Source organism: Podarcis gaigeae (assembly GCF_964106915.1).
Source record: "Podarcis gaigeae genome assembly, chromosome: 16".
NCBI classification, from domain to species: Eukaryota; Metazoa; Chordata; class Lepidosauria; order Squamata; family Lacertidae; genus Podarcis; species Podarcis gaigeae.
In genome coordinates this window covers 40,200,087-40,224,712 of record NC_139693.1, presented here as the reverse complement: position 1 = coordinate 40,224,712, position 24,626 = coordinate 40,200,087, and the positions used below count along the sequence as shown (strand labels likewise).

At 44.9% G+C, this 24,626-nt stretch overlaps 1 protein-coding gene across 5 annotated transcripts in view; it reads left to right on the top strand.

Moving 5' to 3' along the window:
• The window catches only part of SCARB1 (scavenger receptor class B member 1), a 53,647-nt gene that overhangs the window by 22,959 nt on the left and 6,062 nt on the right, over positions 1–24,626 (top strand). For 4 of the 5 annotated variants that reach the window (XM_083717365.1, XM_083717366.1, XM_083717364.1 and 1 more), the window contains exons 6-11: positions 1,291–1,406; positions 3,224–3,390; positions 6,824–6,942; positions 16,042–16,115; positions 17,018–17,069; positions 20,470–20,616. In XM_083717365.1, the coding sequence (XP_083573491.1) occupies positions 1,291–1,406; positions 3,224–3,390; positions 6,824–6,942; positions 16,042–16,115; positions 17,018–17,069; positions 20,470–20,616 (675 nt within the window). Of the gene's footprint in view, positions 1–1,290; positions 1,407–3,223; positions 3,391–6,823; positions 6,943–16,041; positions 16,116–17,017; positions 18,219–18,357; positions 19,067–20,469; positions 20,617–24,626 lie in introns of those variants that run through there. The other variant, XR_014559075.1, reaches the window with a different exon arrangement.

Genomic DNA, 24,626 nt, shown 5'->3' with positions numbered 1-24,626 from the left:
TAGTGGAAAGGTGGTGGAGTTCCAGGAGAAATGACTTTGGCAATCCCACCTGCCATTGAACCCAATGTGTTTTGACTATACAGTGGTACCTCGGATTACATACGCTTCAGGTTACATACGCTTCAGGTTACAGACTCCGCTAACCCAGAGTGCTTCAGGTTAAGAACTTTGCTTCAGGATGAGAACAAAAATTGTGCGGTGGCAGCATGGCAGCAGCGGGAGGCCCCATTAGCTAAAGTGGTGCTTCAGGTTAAGAACAGTTTCAGGTTAAGAACGGACCTCCGGAACGAATTAAGTACATATCCAGAGGTACCACTGTACATGATTTTGGCTTTAGGCGCAATAAGCCCTGTATAAGTTGTGGGCTTACCTCATGGTCAATTATACCTTTGCACAGTAGGCTAGTTTCTGCACAATATACTCACACACCCCTCTCTATCCTCCGTCCGGACTAAAAAGAGTCATTCATCAGAGTTCAAAGGTGCATCCTAGCCAATCTAATGTACTTGTGGTGTGAGGTGGAGCCAGTGAGGCCTGGGGAAAGGGGAGGAGTTGCAGGGGCCAAATGGAGAAGTCTGGAGGGCTGCGTTTGGGCCTTGGGCTGGAGGTTCCCCACCCTGGTATAAACTATACTAGTGAAGAGGGTCTGCATTTTTTAATATAGAAAAATAACAGTGCTTTGTGCAACACAATCCTCTGGAAATCATCTCAGACACAAGTCCTATTTGTGAGCCATGTGGCCAGGTAAGTGTCTCTCTTTTAAAGGCAGACAGAATCAACCCATTCAGATCCTCCTATGCAGCCAAGATGTTTTGGCCCATGTCAAATAATAGATTTAAGTCCTTTGCACAATCTGAAAGGGGTGCCTTCCACATTGATAAGACTGCAGGTTCTTAAATGGATGTATTCAGCTCAGATAACTTGAGATTGTATCTAGAGTGGCTGCTTTAGTTTTACACAAGCTAAGAAAAAAAATTCTGCACTCTTTTTTTTACAGCTTTTGTATGGTACTTTTAATCAGAGACCTTTTGCTTCCTAGTGATTCAGACCTCAGAAGAGTTTCCTGGTACAGTTTGTGAATGGCAAGGAAAGTTTCAAATCAAGTTGTGTAACTGAATTAAAGGAAAGGTTGTGTGGCAGAAAGGTCTGGAGAATTCCTCAGGATTGGGGATGGGGAAGACGAGGCCACGGTTTGTAATGAAAGCCAGGCTTAACCTGTTTGGCAGGGAGGGTTTCTTGCTAGACTCAGCCCAGCTTCTGGTTATTCTTAGGGATCCATTTTCCCTCTAGGTGTCCTACTGGAACTCTGATCAATGCAACATGATCAATGGAACATCTGGACAGATCTGGCCTCCATTTATGACCCCTTCCTCACCTGTGGAATTGTACAGCCCTGATGCCTGCAGGTAAGCTGAGAATAAATCCCTGCTTGCCCAGCAGGGACAGTGCATACGCCTCCAGGTATTGCTGGACTCCACATCAGCTCCAGCCAGCAAAGCCAGGCCTTGGAGATTATGGGAGCTGTTGTCCACCTGGAAAGCCACAGGATTCCCCCCCCCCCAGTTCTAAACTGGAAGCATAGGAATCTGCATTCTATCCTGAGCTCAGTAGATAGACTTGTCAAGAGGACAGGCCATGACTCAGTGGGAGAGCATCGGCTATGCATGCAGAAGGCCCCAGATTCAATCCCTGGCATCTCTTGGTAGGCCTGGAAAAGACCCAGCCTGGAGAGCCACTCCCAGTCAGGGCAGGCACATTGCAGTGTTTTTCAGTTGACAGAGACCAAAGCTTGCTTATTTTTTGCGGGGGCCTGACACTCCCTTGCACCCACCTCTAGTCTGCACACCCCACTTTCCCCCTTTTAGAGGAAGCAGTGCAGAGGCTGACTTGAGGCTTCTGGTGCAAGATCCCTGCCTCTGGCTTGTTTAGAATATATATCCTGATCAGGACTGGCTCGAGACATTTTGCTGCTGTAGTTAAAATGCCCTGCTGCTGCCCAGCTGCTGCTGCCCCCAGCCCCCAGCGTGCCCTCGCTGCCACAAGCCTTGTCATCGCAACTGTACCCTCACCTGCAGCCGCACCTGTGCTGCTACCATGACGCAGCAGCAGCGGCAAGGGCAGCAGCACTGCGTTGGCAGCATGGTGGGGATTGGAGTCACCATCTGAGGCAAATGGCTTCACCTTGCCTCACCCACTGGCTGCCCCAATCTTGATGTACCCTTACTGCTCTGGGCACTGGGTGAATACATACATAATTGCAGAACTTGACGCAATCCAAAAAGGCAGAAAGTGATTAAAAACATGCCTTGAATCATCCACAAATGGGCTTTAGGCCTGTCAGCAGCTGCCCATGGGAAAAGTTGGCTAAGTCGGAGTCTCTGCTGGGAAGCAGAGGGGTGGAAACATCTCCTGGCCGAAATATGAGGTTGGCGAGTTCTTTCAGGGTTTGCTTTTTGGGGAGGAAATCCTTTGATGAGGCTGTGGTCTCACACAGGAGAAGGCACAGTCCCTGCTCCTACCTGGCAGTGTCCCTCTTGCAGCTTCTCTCAGAAAAGGCTGCTCCCGTGTGAACGGTTGAATCAGGTGCGGTCCGTTGAGGATGTTGAAACTGGATTCTTGGTATTCCCAGTGGCCTATTAGGGGCTGCTCTGTATGGGACGGACCAACATCCTAGAAGCTTGGTTGGCTGTCTCTACAAAAATAAATGACTCAGCATTCTAGCTTCTTTACAGGCACAGTTCAAAGTACTGTTTTTGTAGTTTTTTGCTCTCTTTATTTTTGAACATAAAGCCCTTTATTTATTACATTCATTGCATTTATTTATATATTTATTATATGATTATTTATTCTGTTCCCATTTGTCTGATTCTTTAGAGTTTACATCACTAATACCAAAACATCTAACATGAAGTAAGAGGGGAGAAATGGTGTGTGTGTGTGTGTCAGAATTTGTTAGTTCTGCCTGCATTGGCTTTGGCTCCACTTCCTGTGAGCTTCTCTGACCTCCGCCTTATCAGTCCTACCAGTCCAAATGGGCACCAGACACCATGACTCACTTCTGTTCAAAAGTGGCAGATAGATAGTACTAGAAAGGTGTACAAGGTTTACAAAGGGACCCGTTTCAGCAGATGCTGCAGTGGGCCTCAACGTCTTCAACTTTCATCTCTGAAGTATGTCTTCTGGTGCTTGGATGCCCCTCATCTCTTGAAACCCTTGTTTTCAGGTCCATTAAATTAAACTACAGTAGATCTGGAGACTTCAAGGGAATACCAACGCTGCGTTACGTGGCTCCAAAGAACTTGTTTGACAATGGTACAGACTATCCTCCCAACGAAGGCTTCTGTCCGTGCCGCCAGTCTGGAATCCAGAATGTCAGCAGCTGTCAATTAAGTACGTCTAAAAAGTATTTTGGTCCCTGCCCCCAGCAGTCATCCGTGTTGTCCAATTTGTTGGGTTGGGGGGCTAGAAGTGTTTAGACATCTCTTTCATTGTTCTGTTGCTGTTTGTTTTGCAGGAAAATCTGGTACTATAACCCAACCTTTGCTAGCCTGGTTCCCACCAGGTGTTTGGGGGACTCCAACTCCCACCAGCCCTTTCTAGTATGGCCAGCAGTCAGGGATGATGGGAGTTGTAGTCCAGCAACAGCTAGAGGGTGCTAGATTGGGAGACAGCTGCCATAGCCTCTCACATGAATGTGGAAAGCCTGCCTGATGTGGAACTGGACACATTGCCAATCTAGCTCAGAGTTCGTTTTGCCCGTTCATCTCGGCCAGACTCCTTTTCTAGCCCTCCTGCCCTAGATTTCTTAAGTGGAGTTGCCAGGGTTTGAACCCCTAACATTTGTATATAATTTATTTCCCAAGATTTGGTTGCAATAAAATCCCCAGAGCAGTTTACAAAAGCCAAGTGAGTGCAACAGCAGCTTCCTGTAAGATGAAAACTTGGATCGTTCCTCTGCCTTACAAAATGCTCAATATCACAAACTGTTATGGGAGAGAACAATGGCAATGCTGTTCTCTGTGGGGATTGTGTAATACGTAAAATGCTGTTGGGCAGACTTCATTGTGCGGACGTGTTCTCTCAGTGTCGTATAATTGTTAGCACCTCTTGGGGACATACAGGCTCAGAGGCTGACTTTGGGCTACTCTCTCTCTCAGCCTAACTCACCTCCATGGGGCTGTTAAAATAAATTGCAGTGGAAGAAGCCATATTTGCCACCATGAATACCTTGGAGAAAGGGCAGGATATAAGAAGAGCCTGCTGGGCCAGCCAATGTCACATCTAATCCAGCATTCTGTTCTCAGAGTGTCCAGTAACAGAATCATAGAGTTGGAAGAGACCCCAGGGGTCATCTAGTCCAACCCCCTGCAATGCAGGAATCTCAACTAAAGCATCCATGACCAGTGGCCATCCAACCTCTGCTTAAAAACTTTCAAGAAAGGAGAGTCCACAACCCCCTGAGGGAATCCGTTCCACTATGAAACAGCTCCTACTGTCAGAAAGTTCTTTGTGATGTTTATTTGTAACTTGAATCCAGTGATTTGAATCCTATCCTCTGAAGCAAAAAAACCAAGCTTGCTGCATCTTCCATCTGACACCCATTCAGATATTTGAAGATGGCTATCATATCTCCTCTCAGTCTCCTCCTTACCGGGCTAAACATACCCAATTCCCTCAACTGTTACTCTTGAGACCATTTATCATTTTGGTTGCCCTCCTTTGCACACATTCCAGCTTGTCAACATCCTCTTTGAATTGTGGTGCCCAGAATTGGACAAATGACTCCAAGTGTAGTCTGACCAAGGCAGAATAAAGTGGTACTATGTCTTCCCTTGATCTGGACACTAGACTTCTGTTGATGCAGCCTAGAACAGCATTAGCTATCAGAAATAATAGAAATAATCTCCCCCCTTGAGCCTCCCACCAGCCACTGGCCCTCAGAGGCATTCGGCCTCCAACAGTTGAGTTAGTCATCATAGCCAGCTAGCTAGTCCTCCTTTTAAGCCATCAAACTTGGTGGCCATCTCTGCTTCTTGTGGGAGCAGTCTCATGAGAAAAGGCAGTGGCTGAGTGCCAGAGCTTCTGCTTTCCATGCAGATGGCCCCACATTCAGTCCACAGTGCCTTGAGGCAGAGCTAGGAATGTCCTCTGCCTGAAACCCTGGAGAACCTCTGCCAGTCAGTGGTAGACTGTTCTGAACTAGATGGATGACCTCGGGTCCGACCCCATGTATGTCAGAATGAGGTTTCCAGGGGCCAAGAGTGTCTTCCGTTGGCACTTTTGCCTTGGCTAGCAGAAGGAAAATACATTTCTCATTTGCACAATTCATACTGGTAGCCTAATCTGGATGGTGGGTTTTTTGTGTTTGTGTGTTCATGGATCTTTGGTTAACTTGTGTTAATCAGTGGCTTTCCATTCACAGCCTCTCTCTTGGAAATATCACCCATTATTTACCCTAATCTGTAATGCTCTTCAGAATTAGGATAAGTATTTTCAAGCTGCCGTTAAGAAGTGGCCCAGTCCAGCTGTGTTAGGTGCCAAGTTGGTTAAAGAGTATGTAATACAGAGACCCCCTGTAGTGTGTGGGATTCTGAAATTTGTGGCTTTACCGTTTCAGGAATGATGTATAGGTGTGCAAAGAATGTGTTTTTTCAGCTGTTGAGTCTTGGTCCTCACTCATGCTTCAGGTGAATCGTTTCCTTTTAAGCAAATGTCTGCTTGCATTTTTTATTTGCTTATACATTTATTTTCCTTTAAAATGGGGGCAGGGGAGGGGGCTGCTCCAGGAATTGGTAATGAAGTTGCTGTCCACAGCCAGCTTTTGCTTCATCCTTGGAAAACCAGCCCCAGCTCAGCCCCAGGGAGGAAAAGCTGCAATCTGTATTGAATGCAAGGGCTATATTGAATGCTGTGGGTTAAACTACAGAGCCTAGAGCTTGCTGATCAGAAGGTTGGCGGTTCGAATCCCCACGACGGGGTGAGCTCCCTTTGCTCGGTCCCTGCTCCTGCCAACCTAGCAGTTTGAAAGTACGTCAACGTGCAAGTAGATAAATAGGTACTGCTTCGGCGGGAAGGTAAATGGTGTTTCTGTGCGCTGCTCTGGTTCGCCAGAAGCGGCTTAGTCCTGCTGGCCACATGACCCGGAAGCTGTACGCCGGCTCCCTTGGCCAATAAAGCGAGATGAGCGCCGCAACCCCAGAGTCGGTCACGACTGGACCTGATGGTCAGGGGTCCCTTTACCTTTATATTGAATGCAGTGAAGGCTGTTGCCTCTGGGAAGCCTACAGGCAGAACGCAGGGGCACCAGATGGCCCTGCTGTGAAAAGAGTTTGCTGGACTGGAATTTACCTTTGGTGTGAACCCACAGGGCTGCTCCTACATTTTATGTTGTCTTCCTGAAGGCCCCCACTGCTCTAAAAACATAGTCTCTCTGTATTTGCTCTCCAAATATGATTTTTGGCACTTTTTTGCTGTGGTCAAGGCTTGCATTCGGCACAGAAGATGCTATTCACAGTAATGTCTGATGCTTGTTTGTCTGCAAAATCATATATTTTTTCCACCCACTTGCGTGTCACACAATCTCCATCCTGCAGCTTTGCATGCAGAAGATCAATTGTTGTGATTGTTTTTTTAAGTGACGTTTCTAATCTTCATGATCATAAAGGGTGTGAAATACTGTTCATGTCAAGTTCCTGGTTGAAATATTCCAAAGGCTAAAAATAAAAAAAAATCACAGGATCAGGGATGAGTACAGGTAGCGAGATGATTCTATGCCTCAAACAGCTTTGTTTTCATCTGCATGTCTTTGCTTCTTCTTCTTTAGATGCACCAGTATTCATGTCCCACCCACACTTCCTGAATGCTGACCCAGAACTGTTAGAGACAGTGGATGGCTTGCATCCCAACGAAGAGAAGCACGGGCTTTTTGTGGATCTGCACTCAGTGAGTGAACCATTCATTCACTAACTCTGGTGCTTTCTTGCTTGTTTAGTGGGTGTCACTGTGGTGATGGAACCGGGAGGGGGGGCTTTTTAGGTTAGAGAACAGGCAAGTCAGAGGAGGCATGATAGAGGTGTATAAAATGATGTACGATGTGGAGAAGGTGGACAGAGGGAAGTTTTTCTCCCTCTCTCATTTTACTAGAACTAGATTGGGCTTGTGAAATGACACTTGCAAACCCTGCTGTATTTAACGTTATCAGGCTCTTAGATGTAAACCTTCTGGTTGCCTCTTGATTACAGTAATATTTTATCAGCACAATGAGGACCCTTATCTGTGACCCACAAATATGGCCTGTTGAATGGAAGAGTAGATTGCATCACTTTAGATTATGGGGAGGCGAGGAGGGATACCATGCTTTTAATGCACCATCCTGTTAAACATAATGGTCTGTAAGTAGAAAATTAGCAGCATTGGTGGGGGTGAGGAATTCTAGCCTGACTTTCTTCCTGCAGTTCTAGTTTTCTACATGCAAGGAGGGAGCGCGGTGTTCACGTTTTCAAATGTCCCCATATGCAGTGATACAGTCCATTTACCATCACATTGTACTACATGGGTGGACCAGGGTTATTTTTATGATGATTATTGCTACCACTACCACCCACCCTTCACCAGCAGGCAGGTTACAACAATTACAAATGGAAAAGTTGAAACAAATATGCTATTCCAATAGTCATGAACATAACTTCTGTATTTTCTGTTCTTTTGAAATTGAACTGGGAAGTTACTCTTGGTACAAACCCAACAGCCTTCCCTTGATCTGTAGAAGGCAGTTTTACAATCTCGCCTGCTTGCACCTATATCTAATCTGCTCTCTGTGTCTGTCATCTGTTTGCGGCATATGGCTTGCCATGGATTCCATAGTACAAGGATATTTTTTATTATTGCACTGATTAAGGTAGCTTTAAAATCATAAATCAATTAGTGCAGTGATTTGTCTCAAATGGTGGGGGCTGGCTCTGTCTCCTTGTGGGAGTGTGGGCAGGACACCTGAAGGTGAGGCATGTGGAGATACGGGGTGGCGGAAGAAAGATCTGTGGCAGACAGAGCAAGAATTGCTTTCTTCCTCTTGGCAGAGGTTTGAACATTGCAGTCACCCAACCTGTAGCTTTCTTGGCATGTCCAGCTAAAACAAGTATGGGGAACCTTTGGTCCTTCAGATGTTGCTCAACTACAACTCCCATCACCCCTAGACATCGGCCATGCTTCCTAGGGCATGTGTTTAGCAACACTTTGACAGCCAAAGGTTCCCTACTCTTGAGTTAAAGGGACGTCAGGTAGTGTCAGGGACTGGCTGGACCCTGATGAGTGGAGGCTGCATAAGGAGGAGAAAGGGGGTTGGAGACTGACTTGGAAGAAGGGATCAGTGATCTGGGGGAGCTTGTAACAGCCAGGAGAAGAGAATCAAAGACAGGAGACGCCTCACTGGGTACACACCTAGGAATAGCTGAGGGACGAAGGATTGAGGGACGTACCTTGTCCTAACGTGTAAGTGTACTTTTGAGAATAAAGAGTTAATTCTTTCCTCTGGACCTTCCTTGGCTGACAGCACTATGGCAGGTAGTCCATCAGACTCAGGATTGCCTATGATGGCCAGGAGCTTTCAAAGGCACATGAATGGAGCACTTACGGCTTCCAGATGTTATTGTACTCCACCTCTCCTCAGCCTCAGCCAACAATGCCAGAGGCCAGGGATGAGGGGAGTTGTAGTTCAGCAGCATCTGGAGAGTGGCAGGTTCCTGACACCTGGTGTACATGGTGCATGCAAAACGTGTATTTTGTTGTTGGACTCCATCTCCCATCAGTCCAAGGCATTATGGCCAAGCAGCAGGGATGATGGGAGTTGCAGCTGGAGTGTTGCTACGCCTGGAGGAACACAGCCTCCCCTTCCTGGGACTAATGGTGCAACTCAGCTTTGTCAATGTTACTTGGCAACCAAGGTGATAGCATTTTTAATTTCACCCAGTGTTGCAATAAGATGGTTAGGAGAGACCTGGAACAGTAAATGTGTAGATGAGAGATTACAGTTAAAAACAAACCAATAAAAAACCTCCTAAACATCTTCCTAAGTGGGGAAACAGTTGCAACACAAAATCTGTTACGTGCAACACAATTTTAAAAACAGAGAGAGAGAGACGACAATAGTTTTATTTAGTTTTATGAAACTAGCTTAAGTTATTTATTTAAATCATTTTTATGTTTTATTTTTATAAGTAACAGAACAATCGCAACACAAACACAGCTACATGTTGTACACAAAATAATTACATCAGCCATCTCTCACTTCAAAAGAAACTAAAATGGCCTGAACACACAAATTCAAACAGAAGCAAAAAAAAACAACACAAAAACAAACCAGCTTTCCTTTTGCCCAGCAGCTCACACGAGGCCGAAGAGTCTCTCCCAAAGGATCTGAGGATTAGGAGGTCTGGGCTCCTTTGGATTGCTTCACATTTCCAAAAAAACAACAACCCCAACCTCTAAGAAGTATATAATCTAGCTCAAAATATCAATTAGAACATCACCTTAGTTGGTTAGAACATGTTGTTGATAAGTCCAATGTTGCAGGTTCCATCCCGTCTGGGACCACTGCGTTGGACTAGAGGATCCTCAGGGTCTCTTCTACCTCTACAATTCTGTGATACAGTAAAGACCCACTTTTAAAGCAACATAATTAATAGAAGAACAAAAAAGTATTTTAAACATAAAAAAGAAAAAGAGATTACCAGTTTTTAAAAATACAATATAAAAATTCCACATAAAAAGAAAGTAACACAAAGAAATGACAATGTTACTGGTGGTTACAGTGTTGAACCCATGACCTGCAGGACCAGGGTTCAAATCCCCACTCAGCCCTGGGCCTCTCAATATCACTCAGCCTAGCCTACCTCACAGGGTTGTTGAGGACAAAATGGGGAGGGTAAGAATTGTGTTTGCCCCCGAGCTCTCTAGAGGCAAGGTGGAGTATAAACATCGCAATAAATAAATGAAAGTGCAATATACCCCTACTCATAATTTGATATTGCATTAGACCATCTCAGGTATGTTGGATCTTGAGAAGAATGGTGCTTTATTCAGCAAACATTGTCTCCAATTTTACATACTAGATTTTTACTTTCCTTCTTTTACTCTAAGACCCATCTGCACTATACATTTTAATGTAGTCTGCTTTAAACAGTCATGGTTGTCCCCGCAACGCAGAATCCTGGAAACTGTAGTTTATAGAGGGTACTGAGAGCTGTTAAGAGGCCCCTATTCCCCGCACAGAGCGACAATTCTCAGAGTAATTGAACAATCAATCCCTCTTCCTAGTAAACTCGTTTGGGAGAAGCCATGGCTGTTTAAAGTGGTATGATACTGCTTTAAATGTATAGTTTTGTCATAACTGCATATTCAGAGAGCTATAGCAGGTCTCTGGAACTACATTAAGCCTAATCTTTGAGCTTTTACACTGGACTAATATAATAATATAATAATATAGATTAAAGGAAAGATTGTTTTTAACATGCTTCTGATAAGTTGTTTGATTTTTAAAAAAAACTAAATGATTTATTACACTTTGCACCCCAAGGCACTTGAGATAGCATTTTTGTCTCGTAACAAGTGTTACCTCATAGTTGCAGAAAAGTCAATGGTAAGGGCTATTTCCTGGGCCTTCTGCACTCCAATCCAAGCATGTTCTCTAAAATGGCAGGTTTGTGTTCTTTGTCAGGTTAGAAAGACCAGGGGTGGTGACAGTCGAGTAAGTTGTATTTTTATGTGTATTTCCAACAAACACATAATTTTGTATGCCCCTTTATATTCTTTTGTTCTACCCCTAAAGGGATACAATTGTAAAAAATAGCTAACTTAGAACAGGATATACAACAGCATAAAAGCAGCCAGGGCCAGCCCTGTCATTAGACAGAGGGAAGCAGTTGCCTCAAGCAGCTGGTTTTCGAATTCCAGAGGGGCAGTAAATTACGTATAAGTTAATGGACTGCTGTTTTCTACTGCCAAAGGCAGGCACTTCACAGGATTGTCTGCTTCAGATCCCAAAATAATTAGGCAGGCCTGCAGAGGGACATCCCTTTTGCTGTTCCTCCTCAGGCAGCATGATATATTGGGCCCTAAATGAGGGTGTTTCAAGCCAGAGCTGGACAAGTTGACAGCTCTTTATTTGAAAGAATATCGAAACCTGGACAAGGAAAAACATTTCCACCCGGCGCATCACAGAGATTTAATAATGGCCACAGACTTGGACAACTTTAGAAGGGGGTTGGACAAACTCCTGGAAGATAAGGCTTTCAGGGGATTCTAGCTACAGTGACGGTTCACTGGTGTCTGTGGTGGTATCCTTCTGGATACCAGTTGAGACAGATGTGGACGGCAGTTAATAAGCAACAAAGAAAAGTAGTAGTTGCTGGGGAGCGCAAGTGAGGAGAGTGCTGTTGCGCTCTTGGCCTGCTTTGGGGCTTCACTCAGTTGGGAGAGCATGAGACTCTTCAGGGTGATGGGTTTGAGCCCCACGTTGGGCAAAAGATTGCTGCATTGCAAGGGGTTGGACTAGATGACCCTCATGGTCCCTCCAAACTCTACAGTTCTATGATTCTATGAATTGTCGGTGCCTGGCATCTGGTTGGCTGCTGTGAGAATAGAATGCTGGAAGGGGAGCAGGGGACTTTGGTCTGATTCAGCATGGCCCATAGTGTTCTTTGGTTATCTTGTGTCAAGATAACAAAAAAACCCTCTGGTGAATGACCTGTGTTTTCTTTGCCCCTTACAAATTGTGACAATTTGCTATGCAGCAGGCAAAAACCAAATGGCACCAGCCAATCAGCCAAATGGACAAAATTCCTACCGGGCCCCTGCCCCCAAAGCAGATGATCCCATGACAGGCAATCGCAAGGTCAAGCGAACAACCCTGAACATATGGAGGGAGGGTGGGTGATCCGATGCGCGCAGTGAAAAGAGGAAGCTCAGTGCTGCGTGCAAGGTATTTAAAAGCTATGGCTGTCAATCTCAAAATGGCAACATATAAATCTCCTCAGCAACAGATAGAACCCAATTGTAATGGTGGCTAGCATTCTTTTCCCGCCCAGCAACAGTGGGGTGTCTTGTTAGCCCCCACCGCAACATGTGCTCTCCATGAAGGAGAACACACTTTATCAAACTGCCATTATAAAAATTGATTGTGAAACCACACCTGGAACACTGTTGTACCATTCTGGTTGCCCCACCTCAAAAGGAAAATGGCCCAAGGCATGTTGGCCAAGGTATGCTAAGTGTGCTGCAATATTTCAGTTAAATAAAAGCCCTGATGGAGTCAGAGAGGTTGCCTTTGGGAGAGGCATCTTGTCATATATGAGTCACTGATCACTCTTCTCTTTAAGAAGGAAGATCTGCAAGGCAGCTCAGGTAGAAATGCCAGCACTAGCTTCCTCCTGACAGCAGGTAATTCTTATACCTGGACAGAAGTGGGAGTGTGAAGTGTTATGGGAGTCCATCAAGGATCAACGAGTAGATGTCTAGATGGTTTTTGCAGTAGGCTGGCAAAGGTTTCAGAAATGCTCTTAGCTCTAACAGACCCTCCAAGTGGTCTGTCCCTATTTTCCAGGGATAGTCCCAGACTTACAGAAGCCTTCCCGGTTTCTGATTTGATCCTGGAATGGTTTTTGCTTAGGACATCTATTTTCGTCGGAGAAATGTAGGAGGGTATGCATAGCTCACCTTGTACTAATTTCTTCTCTCTCTTCCTCATTGTTCCATACCTGTAGAATAGGAATATTAATAGGTTGTCTTTGATGAGTTCTTTATGACAGTTTTTGTATTTACATCCTTAATCTGTACTTAATCAGAATTAGCTTTGGGCTTTGTTATGCAGGTCATTTCAGTGGCCTGGTTAGGACACTGAACTAGAATCATAGAATCATAGAGTTGGAAGAGACCACAAGGGCCATCGAGTCCAACCCCCTGCCAAGCAGGAAACACCATCAGAGCACTCCTGACATATGGTTGTCAAGCCTCTGCTTAAAGACCTCCAAAGAAGGAGACTCCACCACACTCCTTGGCAGCAAATTCCACTGTTGAACAGCTCTTACTGTCAGGAAGTTCTTCCTAATGTTTAGGTGGAATCTTCTTTCTTGTAGTTTGGATCCATTGCTCCGTGTCTGCTTCTCTGGAGCAGCAGAAAACAACCTTTCTCCCTCCTCTATGTGACATCCTTTTATATATTTGAACATGGCTATCATATCACCCCTTAACCTCCTCTTCTCCAAGCTAAACATGCCCAGCTCCCTTAGCCGTTCCTCATAGGGCATCGTTTCCAGGCCTTTGACCATTTTGGTTGCCCTCCTCTGGACACGTTCCAGTTTGTCAGTGTCCTTCTTGAACTGTGGTGCCCAGAACTGGACACAGTACTCCAGGTGAGGTCTGACCAGAGCAGAATACAGTGGCACTATTACTTCCCTTAATCTAGATGCTATACTCCTATTGATGCAGCCCAGAATTGCATTGGCTATTTAACTGCCACGTCAGACTGTTGGCTCATGTCAAGTTTGTGGTCAACCAAGACTCCTAGATCCTTTTCACATGTACTGCTCTCAAGCCAGGTGTCACCCATCTTGTATTTGTGCCTCTCATTTTTTTTTTGCCCAAGTGCAATACTTTACATTTCTCCCTGTTAAAATTCATCTTGTTTGTTTTGGCCCAGTTCTCTAATCTGTCAAGGTCGTTTTGAAGTGTGATCCTGTCCTCTGGGGTGTTAGTCACCCCTCCCAGTTTGGCGTCATCTGCAAATTTGATCAGGATGCCCTTGAGTCCATCATCCAAGTCGTTGATAAAGATGTTGAATAAGACCGGGCCCAAGACTGAGCCATGGTTTGTTTTATACTGTGGCTTAATTGTGAATGTGCCTCCACCACCCCCATGGGTAGCACAAACAAGCGTTTGTGTAGCTTATGTGCAGTTTGTTGTGCAAACCTGAGTAGTATGAAACAACACATGAACACTAAGCCTGAAAAAAGCCGAGCTTAGGTCTTAGCTCATCGGTTGTAGCCTGTCTGAAACAAACCATGATTTGGGGTTACATGGCAAACCAGGTTATATACGTGGTACCTGAGAAGGGTTGGAAGATGGAGAGGGGAAGAAGCATATTCACAGTGAAGTCATGGTTTGGCTTAGCATGTCACATGAACAAGGCTGCTGTGTGACTCCTGGGGTCCATCTGGCAACTGACTCTACCCCTTCTGCCATCTTTCTGGCTTGTCCTCCAGGCTGCCATTTTGCACCTGGCGAGTTGGTGGCCCTTGGGGTTCTAGCTGAGAAAAACACCACGCAAATCCCAGAAGCCTTTGGGAAATTTGCTCACCCATGGAGGTAATGAGGTGCATCCAACTGAGTTTTCTTTGGAGTATACCCATTGCAATTAACAAACTGGTTAGTCATGGTCCTTAGTTTCAGTGGGGCTCCTCAGAGTGGGACTAACATTTTGCACAACCCACTGGCTTCATTGCAAACCCTCTAGCTTTTGCAAGCCACAGTCATGGTGATGGGCCACAGGTGAGCGTCATTGTAACATCAGGAGCACCTCCCTTGACATGCTGGATTTTCTTACCTTTATGAGTGCTGGAATCTAAGGCATATATAAAAAAGGTAAAGGTACCCCTGACCATTAGGTCCAGTTGCGGACAACTCTGAGGTTGCACGCTCATCTCACTCTATAGTCCGAGGGATTCAAACTGCCGACCTTCTGATTGGCAAGCCCTAGGCTCTGTGGTTTAGACCACAGCGCCACCCGCGTCCCTAAGGCATATGTACTTTCTGTCATATTGAAATAAAAAGGATTGTGCTTCTCCCTGCCACACACCCTGGCTGTGTCAACCATAAAACCAAGCACCACAGCAATAAATACTTTATCGAAGTAACTGTAATTAAGGAGATAAGATAGTTAGTGGCTGGTGCTAGGAGGTATATTGCTTCAACAAGATAACTACTAGGCATAAAATGATTTTTTTGGGGGGGTGGGTTTGAATTGTGTCTTGACTACTCTGGGTCAATGAACCTGGCCAGTCCTGCGGCAGAGGTTTTCCTCTGGCTGTCCCCACTGTCAGAGGTGACACGTCTGGCAGCCAGGGAGGGGCGTTTTCAGTGTTGGCTCCTCATTTCTGGCCCATGCTTCCCAAAGAAGGGAGGGATATACCTGGAGCCACTGTGATGTAGCTGCTCCTAACTCCCATCAGCAAGCATGACCAATGGACAGGAACAATGTGAAGAATAGTTCACAACATCTGGAAGGCACCACATTGCAGTGGAGGCTGGTCTATCAGGGCAAATGGGGCACTGCCCCACAAACTGGCCCCCACCTGCCTGCCACCCAGTGCAGAGGGAGGCACTGCCTATTAGCTTCCCCCTGCTTAGTCCAAGTGTTGCGCTTGTACTCCGCAGGGAGGAAGATTAGGACAAAAGTAGAATAGCAGGCTTTGCCTATCAGTAGCTTTGGCGCCACCTAATGGTGGGCTCCCTGTCTCTCAGCCTACCGGTCCCCGTGGGCACCGGCTGCCACTGCACATTCACTGCCTGTGGGGTAGAGGAATGTGACCAAAGATGGGAAGGTCAAATTCCTTCTCAGCTATGAAGTTCAGTGAGTGATGTTGGACCAGTATCTCTCTGCCTGACTGACTTCATAGATTTTCTTGTTTTTACAAGTGCTAGAATCTAGGGTATATGTGCTTTCTGCCATGTTGTGTTTCTCCCCCACTTCACTCCATGCCAGTTGGGCCAGCCATAAAACCAAGAGCCCTGGAAATAAAGACTTTATCAAACTTTTGATGGTTGCTTTTTATTTTGCTGTACTGTGACTTCTTTTAAAAAGTGACTTAGTGTTTTGCTGCTGCTATCTCATTTCATTGCTTTTTTAAAAGGCTTTCATTTGGTTTTGTGTGCTGCTGCTGCTGCTGTGAATTGATTTTTTTAGGTTGTCAATCCTGGAAGAGCGGTGTAAAAGTACTTAAATGGGGGGAAAGTTTTTAAAAGATAAAATCCATCTCTTTCCTCCTAATGCAGTTAACTGGCATTCCTATGAATTGCTCCATCAAGTTGCAGCTGAATCTTTTCATGAAGAGAGTCCCCGGCATCTGGTAGGTAGCAAAATTCTCCAGGTGCCCTGAGCCTGCTTGTTCTCAACCCTGTGACCCTCTGCTCTCTCCATCTTGGCTGTTCTTCTCATCCAGATCCACCCCTTCCTCAGCCAGCTTTGGCCAGATCAGGTTGCTGTACACCTTAGCGCAAGGATGGATAACATTTATCAGCCTGAGGGCCACATTCCAATCTGTGCAGCCTTCCAGGGCCACATGTCAGTGTAGAGCAGAGGCAGAAATGGACAGAGTAGCGAATGTAAATTTTATCTGTGTACACTAGGCTAGTTTTTACACACCCACGCACACGCACACCCACCCTTGTATCCTCCATCCAGACAAGCAAGAGGCATTATCAGAATTCAGGGACCATATTCCAGCCATGCAAAAACAGTTGAGGTGAAAAGCAGAGCAGTTACCGTGGGTGTTTCTGGAGTGAGAGGGCGGCCTGGGAAAACTTCTCAAGCCACGCAGGGCCATATCTGCCTCCTTGGTCTGAGCTTCCCCACCAATGAGCTTTACAAAAAAACCAAAGGTTTTGATGAGTGCATGCATGCATGCATGCATGCGCACACCTCCCCTCTCTACTCATGCAAGCAAGGCCATGCTCCATCCAGGTAACAGCATTCAAGGAGGGATGAATGCCTGGAGGAGCATTTTCCTTAAAACTATCTATAAGATCAACTATAGCTTGCCTATACAGCAAAGGGATGTGGCTTGGGAAAGCTCCAAGGACCCAATGCAGAGGCCTGGAGGGAAGCATTTGGCCCCTGGGCCTGAGACCTCCCACCTCTGCCTTCGCATGTAACATTCAGCTGGGCCCTAAATCCAGAAAGGAATGTTGAACCAGCGGTCACACCATCAAAAGTTCTTGCAATTCTCATTGTTGTCCCCTCATCTTTCAGGCAAACAGGGTCAATCAAGACAGTCGTGTTACCTCTCCTTTGGTTCTCAGAGGTGAGTTGTGAGAAGCTTGCAGTGGGCTGAATCAGGCCAAACACTGTTGCTTCCTCTTTTATTTTTAATTTTTTAAAAGTGGGGGTGTTTAAACATTTGTTGGTCTTGCGTAAGCCAATTTTGTAATGGCTTATTCAACACTTGGCTTCAAGTTTTAAATCTTTTTGCCATGAATCACGCCTCTGTCCAGAATAATCTCTTCTAGAAAAAGCTCCCCCACCCCACCCCTTTGTGAGAATGCAACTATTTTTGCCACTTTTGATACCGTCTGGATTAGGCTCTGCAAAATGAACCAAAAGAGGCTGATGTGCATGTAACATTGTCCCCATGCCAATCTGGGGCCACCCTTGGAAATGCTGCCTAGACCCTGGAGCCCAGCACTACTACAGCCTGTGACAGGGGGACCTTTTCCAATCCCCAGGCCTCCTTCCCTCTTGTGCCACCTTCCAGGGGCTGCCTGCTGGTGGTGAGCAGGGCCAGAGCCCTGTGTGCATCCTCTGAAGAGGGTGGCAACACAAGAACAGGCTTTTTCAATGATGACTCCCCCTTTAATTAATGCTCTCCACAGGAAAGCAGGCCTGGCGCCATCCATGTCAGCTTTTAAGCATCCTAGAGTAGCATTAGCTTTTTTTGCTGCTGTATCACACGGTTGACTTATGTTAAACTTACAATCTAACTCCCTAGATACTTTTCACATCTACTGCTGGCAATTCAGGTGTCCCCTGTGTTATATTAGACACATTGTGTGCCTTCTGGGGTAGCTTGTCTATCTTTGGTTGCCACCTTGCACTCAGCTTATCACCTGTGGCTCCTCTAGAAGTTGTCAGCCAGTGACAGCAGTCCCATTCCGGGAATGGCTTTGCCAGGCCAACTATACCAGGTGAGGGTAGACAATGGGTCTCAAACCCTCAGTGAGTAAGGGACTTTGCCTGCATGCGAAAAGAGGCTCCAGCAGATTGAGCAGACGAGGCCAATAGTGGATCCAAAGATCAAGAAGGCGGTTTCTGCTGTAGAGGGAAGTGAGGGGCAGATGAGGGTCTTCAACCCCATCTAGGAGAAGAAAAACTGATGCTAAACCTCCGCTGCCTTGCGGGATATCTTTCGGAGAAGAAAAGGCTAAGGAGTAAACCCTACAAAATCTTGGGTGGAGTTCCTCACAGGGTTGGATAATGCCTTCTACACCTCCTTCCGGCAACTCCTGCAGCCAGACTGGTGCCTAACGTATTGCTCTACTTTCCTTTGGACCACATCAGTGAGGCTGAGGGGGGGGATCTTGTTGTCCGGGCAGCCCAGGAACTCCATACACAGGCTTGCGCTTCACCCCCAGAGGCACACTCCATTGTCTCGCAGGACAGACGGATGCCAGCAAAAGTAGTTATTCTCAACTTAAATGAAGAACTTGACATTTGTCCCTATTGAAATTCATTTTGTTAGTTTTGGCTCAGTTTTCCAATCTGATATAGTAAAGATTAATCAACAAAAGCTATTTTGTGAGTTGGAGAAAGAACTGGAATTCTGGAATTCCTAATCCATCTCTTGGTGTGGGAAAATACCCTACCCCAAATTGTAATTATACTACTAAGCATTCCGTTAGTTGTCCCATCTGAAATACTGTCAAAATACTACTACTACTACTACTACTACTACTACTAATTTATACCCCGCCCATCTTGCTGGGTTTCCCCAGCCACTCTGGGCGGCTTCCAACAAAATATTAAAATACAGTGGTCTGTTAAATGTTAAAAGCTTCCCTAAACAGGGCTGCCTTCAGATGCTTTCTAAAAGTCTGGTAGTAGTTCTTCTTTTTGAGCGGGCGTTCCACAGGGCTGGTGCCACTACCAAGAAGGCCCTCTTCCTGGTTCCCTGTAACTTGGCTTCTCGCAATGAGTGAACCGCCAGAAGGCCTTCAGCGCTGGACCTCAAGTGTCTGGGCTGGATGATGGGGGTGGAGACGCTCCTTCAGGTATACTGGACTGAGGCCATTTAGGGCTTTAAAGGTCAGCACCAAGACTTTTAATTGTGCTTGGAAACGTACTAGGAGCTAATGTAGATCTTTCAAGACAGGTGTTATGTGGTCTCGGCGGCCACTCCCGGTCACCAGTCTAGCTGCCGCATTCTGGATTAGTTGTAGTTTCCAGGTCACTTTCAAAGGCAGCCCCACATAGAGCGCATTGCAGTAGTCCAAGCGAGAGATAACTAGAGCATTCACCACTCTGGTGAGACAGTCTGTGGACAGATGGGGTCTCAGCCTGAGACAGAGATGCTACAGTATTTTATATGGAATGAAAAAAATCACCTAGGGTAGCAGCCAAAACTCTGTATTTTTTAAAAAAACCAACCAGTGGTGGTATGACAGTACGTAGCAGAAAGGGTACACAACAAAATTGACTAAGTTAAAAGAATGTTTTAAAGAAAATCCACTGTTGGAGGTGGAAGAATTGATAAAAAAGAGATATGCTTAAATACATGCTGTGTTTTAAAGTAAAGAATTGGGAATCTAAATTTGAAATTCTTCTCTCAGTATTAGCTACTATAAGAACCTCTTCCAATATTTTCAAATTAGAGGTGCGACCTCTCTGATATGGGGAAGTCAGGAAAGAGGGAAATTGGAAATTCTATTTATCTCTCATTTGGATAAAAGCATAATTCTGTAAACTTCTGCAAGATTCTGTAAACTTTGGTTTACAGGATAAATATGTTAGAAAATGGGTGTGAGGTTTGGATCAAAGAATAACCAGGCAACAATGGAACTTTATTTGGGACAATTTCCATTCTAATATAATTCCAGCAAACCTAAAGGAGAACTATTTTAAAACCCTCTGTCAATGGTATGTAATGCCTTTTAAATTGAATTTAATATACAAATTAGGATTGGATAAATGTTGGGATATGTAGATCAGATAAAGCATATACATATATATCTTTTGGAATTCTTCTCAAATAGAAGCATTCTAGAAATTTGTTCAGGCGAATATCTCTGATATGTTAGGAAATCATATACGCTAGGAACCTAAAATATTTCTGCTTGGTTATCTAAAAGATGCCATTCTGGAAAATGATCAAGAACTAGTGCTCAATCTTATAACTGCTGTTGTTTATAATATCTAAAAACTGGGGGCAGAGGGAGTATATATCTTACTGTATATGAACAGACTGAAAAATATTGGTCCATAGTAACTGTGATTAAGCTAACATTACAAAATAATACATATAAACCAGCCAAACAAGTTCATGGGGAAATGATTATTTTTTGTAATGTTTTGGAGCCGCAAGTCCAACCTTATGCTGCTTACAGCCTGATGTATCAGTATTTTTTATGCTCTTTATCTTTGGTTTATTAGGTTTATTCATAACCTTATTTATTTTAAAATATGGACACCCATTTCTTCATTTTGCGCAGAGTGGAGAGATCGAAGGTGATGTATTCACAATGTACCGTACCTTTATGGTGACTATCCCTGCGGTGCTGAACTATGCTCAGTATATCCTGGTCGCCCTGGGATGTTTACTGCTTGTGACTGCAACTCTTCTTGGGCTCAGGAGCAAGGTAGGAATAAAACGACATCATTATTATCGATTGAATTATGTAAATTATTATTTCACTTTTCCATGTAAATATGCACTAAGCTGTTTATGACAAAAATCCAAATTGGTGCATAATTACAACATCAATAAAATAATAAATCAAAACTGAACCCCTGAAATCTTTGCTCCTTAAATCCCATGATTGACTTGCTTTCAAACTGGAAAATTCATATTTGTTTCAGAATGCAGGTTTTGGCTTTCCTTTTTATCCTCTCACATTTTATAAAGGAAGGCCAAAACTCAGAGCCAGGCTGTACGATCTGCAACAACTCTATGGCGTGACTCTTGATGGATTTGCACCACCAACTGAGGGGGCAATCTAAGGGGGTGGCATGCTTTCATTCCCATTTCCAATATAGGAAGTAGAATGGCAAGAAGAAGAAAAAGTCATATTTACATTCCCCCCCAAAAAAAGACTAGTTTTCTACAAGTTGGGAGGTTTCTTGTATTTAACATGGTGTGCATTCAAAGATGCTATTTCTGCACCAGCTGCTGAAGGTGGTACATTCCTTGAACAGCTGTCTGATGTGATTCTGTCACTCTTGAAGTTCAGCTGTATGTAGAAAGCTTTGCTTTTAAAAATGAAATAGGTCACCTGGCAAAGAAACAGAAAGTACCGGTAGTTGTTGTAGAAAGCTTAGAGGGAGATGTTTGAAAAGAACTTTATTCTCTTTCCAACCAGGAAGCATAGACCCCGGATACTCCTGATTCCACCCAAATACATACCTTGTGACTAAACTATATAATGACACTAGACAGGCAGTAATGAGATCTCAACTTTTTAGAGGCTGGAGAAGAGAGGTATTTCAGCCCAGAATTCTGCAGTTGAAATCTGCAGTATTTTTTAAAACATTAAATTAAATTAAATTAAATTAAAGGAAATGCCTGAAGTCTTTGTCCTATCAGTTTTCAATCCCTATCTGCATTGAAGTGATTTGTCAAAAGGCTTGTGCATACCATGACTTGAAAAGGCATTTCCAAGGATCTTTTGACAAGACACTTCACTTCCTGGATTTCTCACATCATGCGCATCCACACTTTTTTAAAGTGCGCAGGAGGGAGCAAAGATTGAGTGGCTTTGTTTAGAACGTGACTTGGAATTTTGTGCTGTACCAAAATAGTTACCAAATCAGTAGGGTGACGTAGCAATGAGTTTTCCCACTGGTGCCTTCTTCACTGGCAATGTTTTAAGCAGGGGCAGAGAACCCAATGTTCATAACTCCCATCACCCCTGGTAATTGGCAATGCTTGCTGGGGCTGAAGGGGTTGGACTAGATGACCCTCAGGACCCCAACTTTACAATTCTATTATTCTGTGACTTGTGGAGGGCCACTGGCCCCCCACCCCTGATTTAAAGGTACTCTGTAAATCTCCTGGTCACCATCTGCCAAGGTTGGTGATGCTACATTTTTAGCGTTGAAAGACGGATGACCAGTGAGGTGAGTTCTTGCTGTCAAAGGGATATAGGTGTGCGCAAGATGTTCCATCTGATGCATGGGATGAAGTGGACTCTGGGCAACCATCAGTTTGTTTGGAAGGTGCTCCAGTGATTTTGGCTGTGAGTTTTGAAGATAACACAAACAAGTATGTTAACGGGCTATTGGAGTAGGACAGCTTTCTCCCCCCTGGTGCCCTCCAGATGCCCCTTCCCTGACCACTGGCCAGGCTGGCTGGGGCTGATGGTAGTTGCCATCCAAAACATTCCCACACTGGGGAAGACCAAGAGCGGGGCTACTAAATTAGCTGCTTGCGATGGCGGACTGAGTAATTTTACAACAAATCTGATTCCTATTAGTAAGCAAGTATTTTTTCCCGCCCCGTGCTACTAGAAATTATTTTCCTGTTTTTGAAAACAGGAAAACCTGTCCCTTCAAAAGCTTGCAAATGTTCACAGCCATGAGAGAAATCAGTTACCAATTGAGTTGAGTTCAACATTGCTAGGATTTCCTTTTGGAATCCTTTTCATGTAATTGCAGTCTATATTTGAGGGGACCAGGGGGTTGGGGAGCTAGTAACAACAACAACAACAACAACGTATTTATACCCCGCCCTCCCTGGCCAGAGCTGGGCTCAGGGCAGCTAACACCAGTAAAATTACAGTAAAAACATAATGGGGGGGCAATTTAAAATACAGGTTAAAGTGTGATTTAAAATGCACCCTCATTTTAAAAGTAGCCCCTAGTTAGAAAGGAAGTTGTTCTTGCCCCTCCCCCATTCTTTGAAGCTGCCTAAAGGAGCCTCCCCTGTCTGCTCTGTGCCCCTTTGTATAATTGACTTACGTCTGTTCAGTTGCAAATCCCTTTGTTGCAAAATGTTGCAGGAGGCAAGCTTAAGCAACCTGTTCTGACAGACTCTTAAAACCATTTAAATTGATAGCATTGTATCTACTATTCATTAGGTTTGCTTTGAAGTTGGTCATGCTCCTCGGAAGTTGAAAAGTGTGTTAGAATCACAGAATCGAAAGGGACTGTGAGGGCCATCTAGTCCACCCCCTGCAACGCAGGAACCTTTTGGCCCAATGTGGGGCTCAAACCCACGACCCCGAGATTAAGAGCCTCATGCTCTACCGACTGAAATAAACTTCAGAACTGTATTAATTTAATCTTACCCAGTTTTCGCCAATTTTAGGCACTACTAGGATTGAATGTGAGGAAAAAACAACATCCGAGGAATGTTAGGAAGTAATACAATAATACATCTTATTCTAATTGCCCCTGCTAAAAAAATTGTGGGTTTTGCTGTCGCCAGGTTATCTTGATCTGCTGGAAAAAAAGACACAGTAGCAAAGGTTGAGCAATCTGGTATGGATAGTAGTAGAGGGGTAATAACCTCACTCCTCAAATCTTTATAAAGAGTACAAGCCAGAAGCACGTGAGCTACTGACTCAATACGGCCATCTCCATAGGGACATAAGGGTTTTCCTAGTGGAATTTTTAAAAATCGACCCTCAAGCACAGCTGATGACTTTGGGTGTTCCCATCCATTCTCCCTCCATGGGTTCTGGTGAGGTCTGGCATGGCCTGTAGGATCAAATTTGGCAGACTCTGCCACCACCTGACCAGTGCTGGAAGCCTGGCTTGCTGCAATAGGGAAGGACTACTCGGAGGAAAGGTGTATAGCTCAGTGATCCAGGTTCAGTCTCTCGGGTGCTGTAGTCTTTCCCCTTTGTTGCCTCTAACGTTTGGCAGCCTCTGAAGTCAGAACAGGGACTAGATGGGTAGATATGTTCCTTGTTTAAGATCAAGAAGTGGTGGTGAGGATTTCAGCTCAGGATCAGAGTTGGGATTTTGATGTGTTTGTGTGCTCTTGTTTTTCTTAAGCAGCAGGTCCCCAGGTTGCCTGCCCAAATACTTTCAGGCAGGAATGGGAAAAAAAGTCAAAAACAGAATGAAAAAGGCTGAACTTTGTAGGGGGAGGAATGAAGAGTTATTGAAACAAGCAGGGTGCTCAGTTCTTGGGTCAGAGACTATACTGAGACCAGTCAGAAGCACATTACCCATTCCGTGTGGTTTTATTGTTTGTTTGGAATGCCTCTGGTCATGTGCAGTGTGCCTTTGAGTTAATACACCGGAGGGGGATCCTGGCTGTTTTGCAGGGAGAAGGGTTTCCAGGCAGCGGGGGGGGGGGGGCAATTATTTCTCTCCATCTGCCCCCAACCCCCACTTCTCTTTTCACAAATAAAACACTTAATTTGGTTCCAAATAACTACTTGGTGGGTGTACAAACTCTGAGTAGGTTCATGCAGGCATAGATCACTTGATTACTGTGTCTTCGACAAAAGGCAGCTGAATGTGTAAACTGACAGTTTTTGAAAAGTGGTGTGGTAATCATACGTATGATTGGCTTGGGGTCAGAAATGGCCAATTTCAGCAATTCCCAAATCACATGCTCTCATGACGACACTGGGATTTCCCCCATATTTATCACCAGCCCTCACTCTTCTGACAAATTCCTTATCCAAAATACCGTATT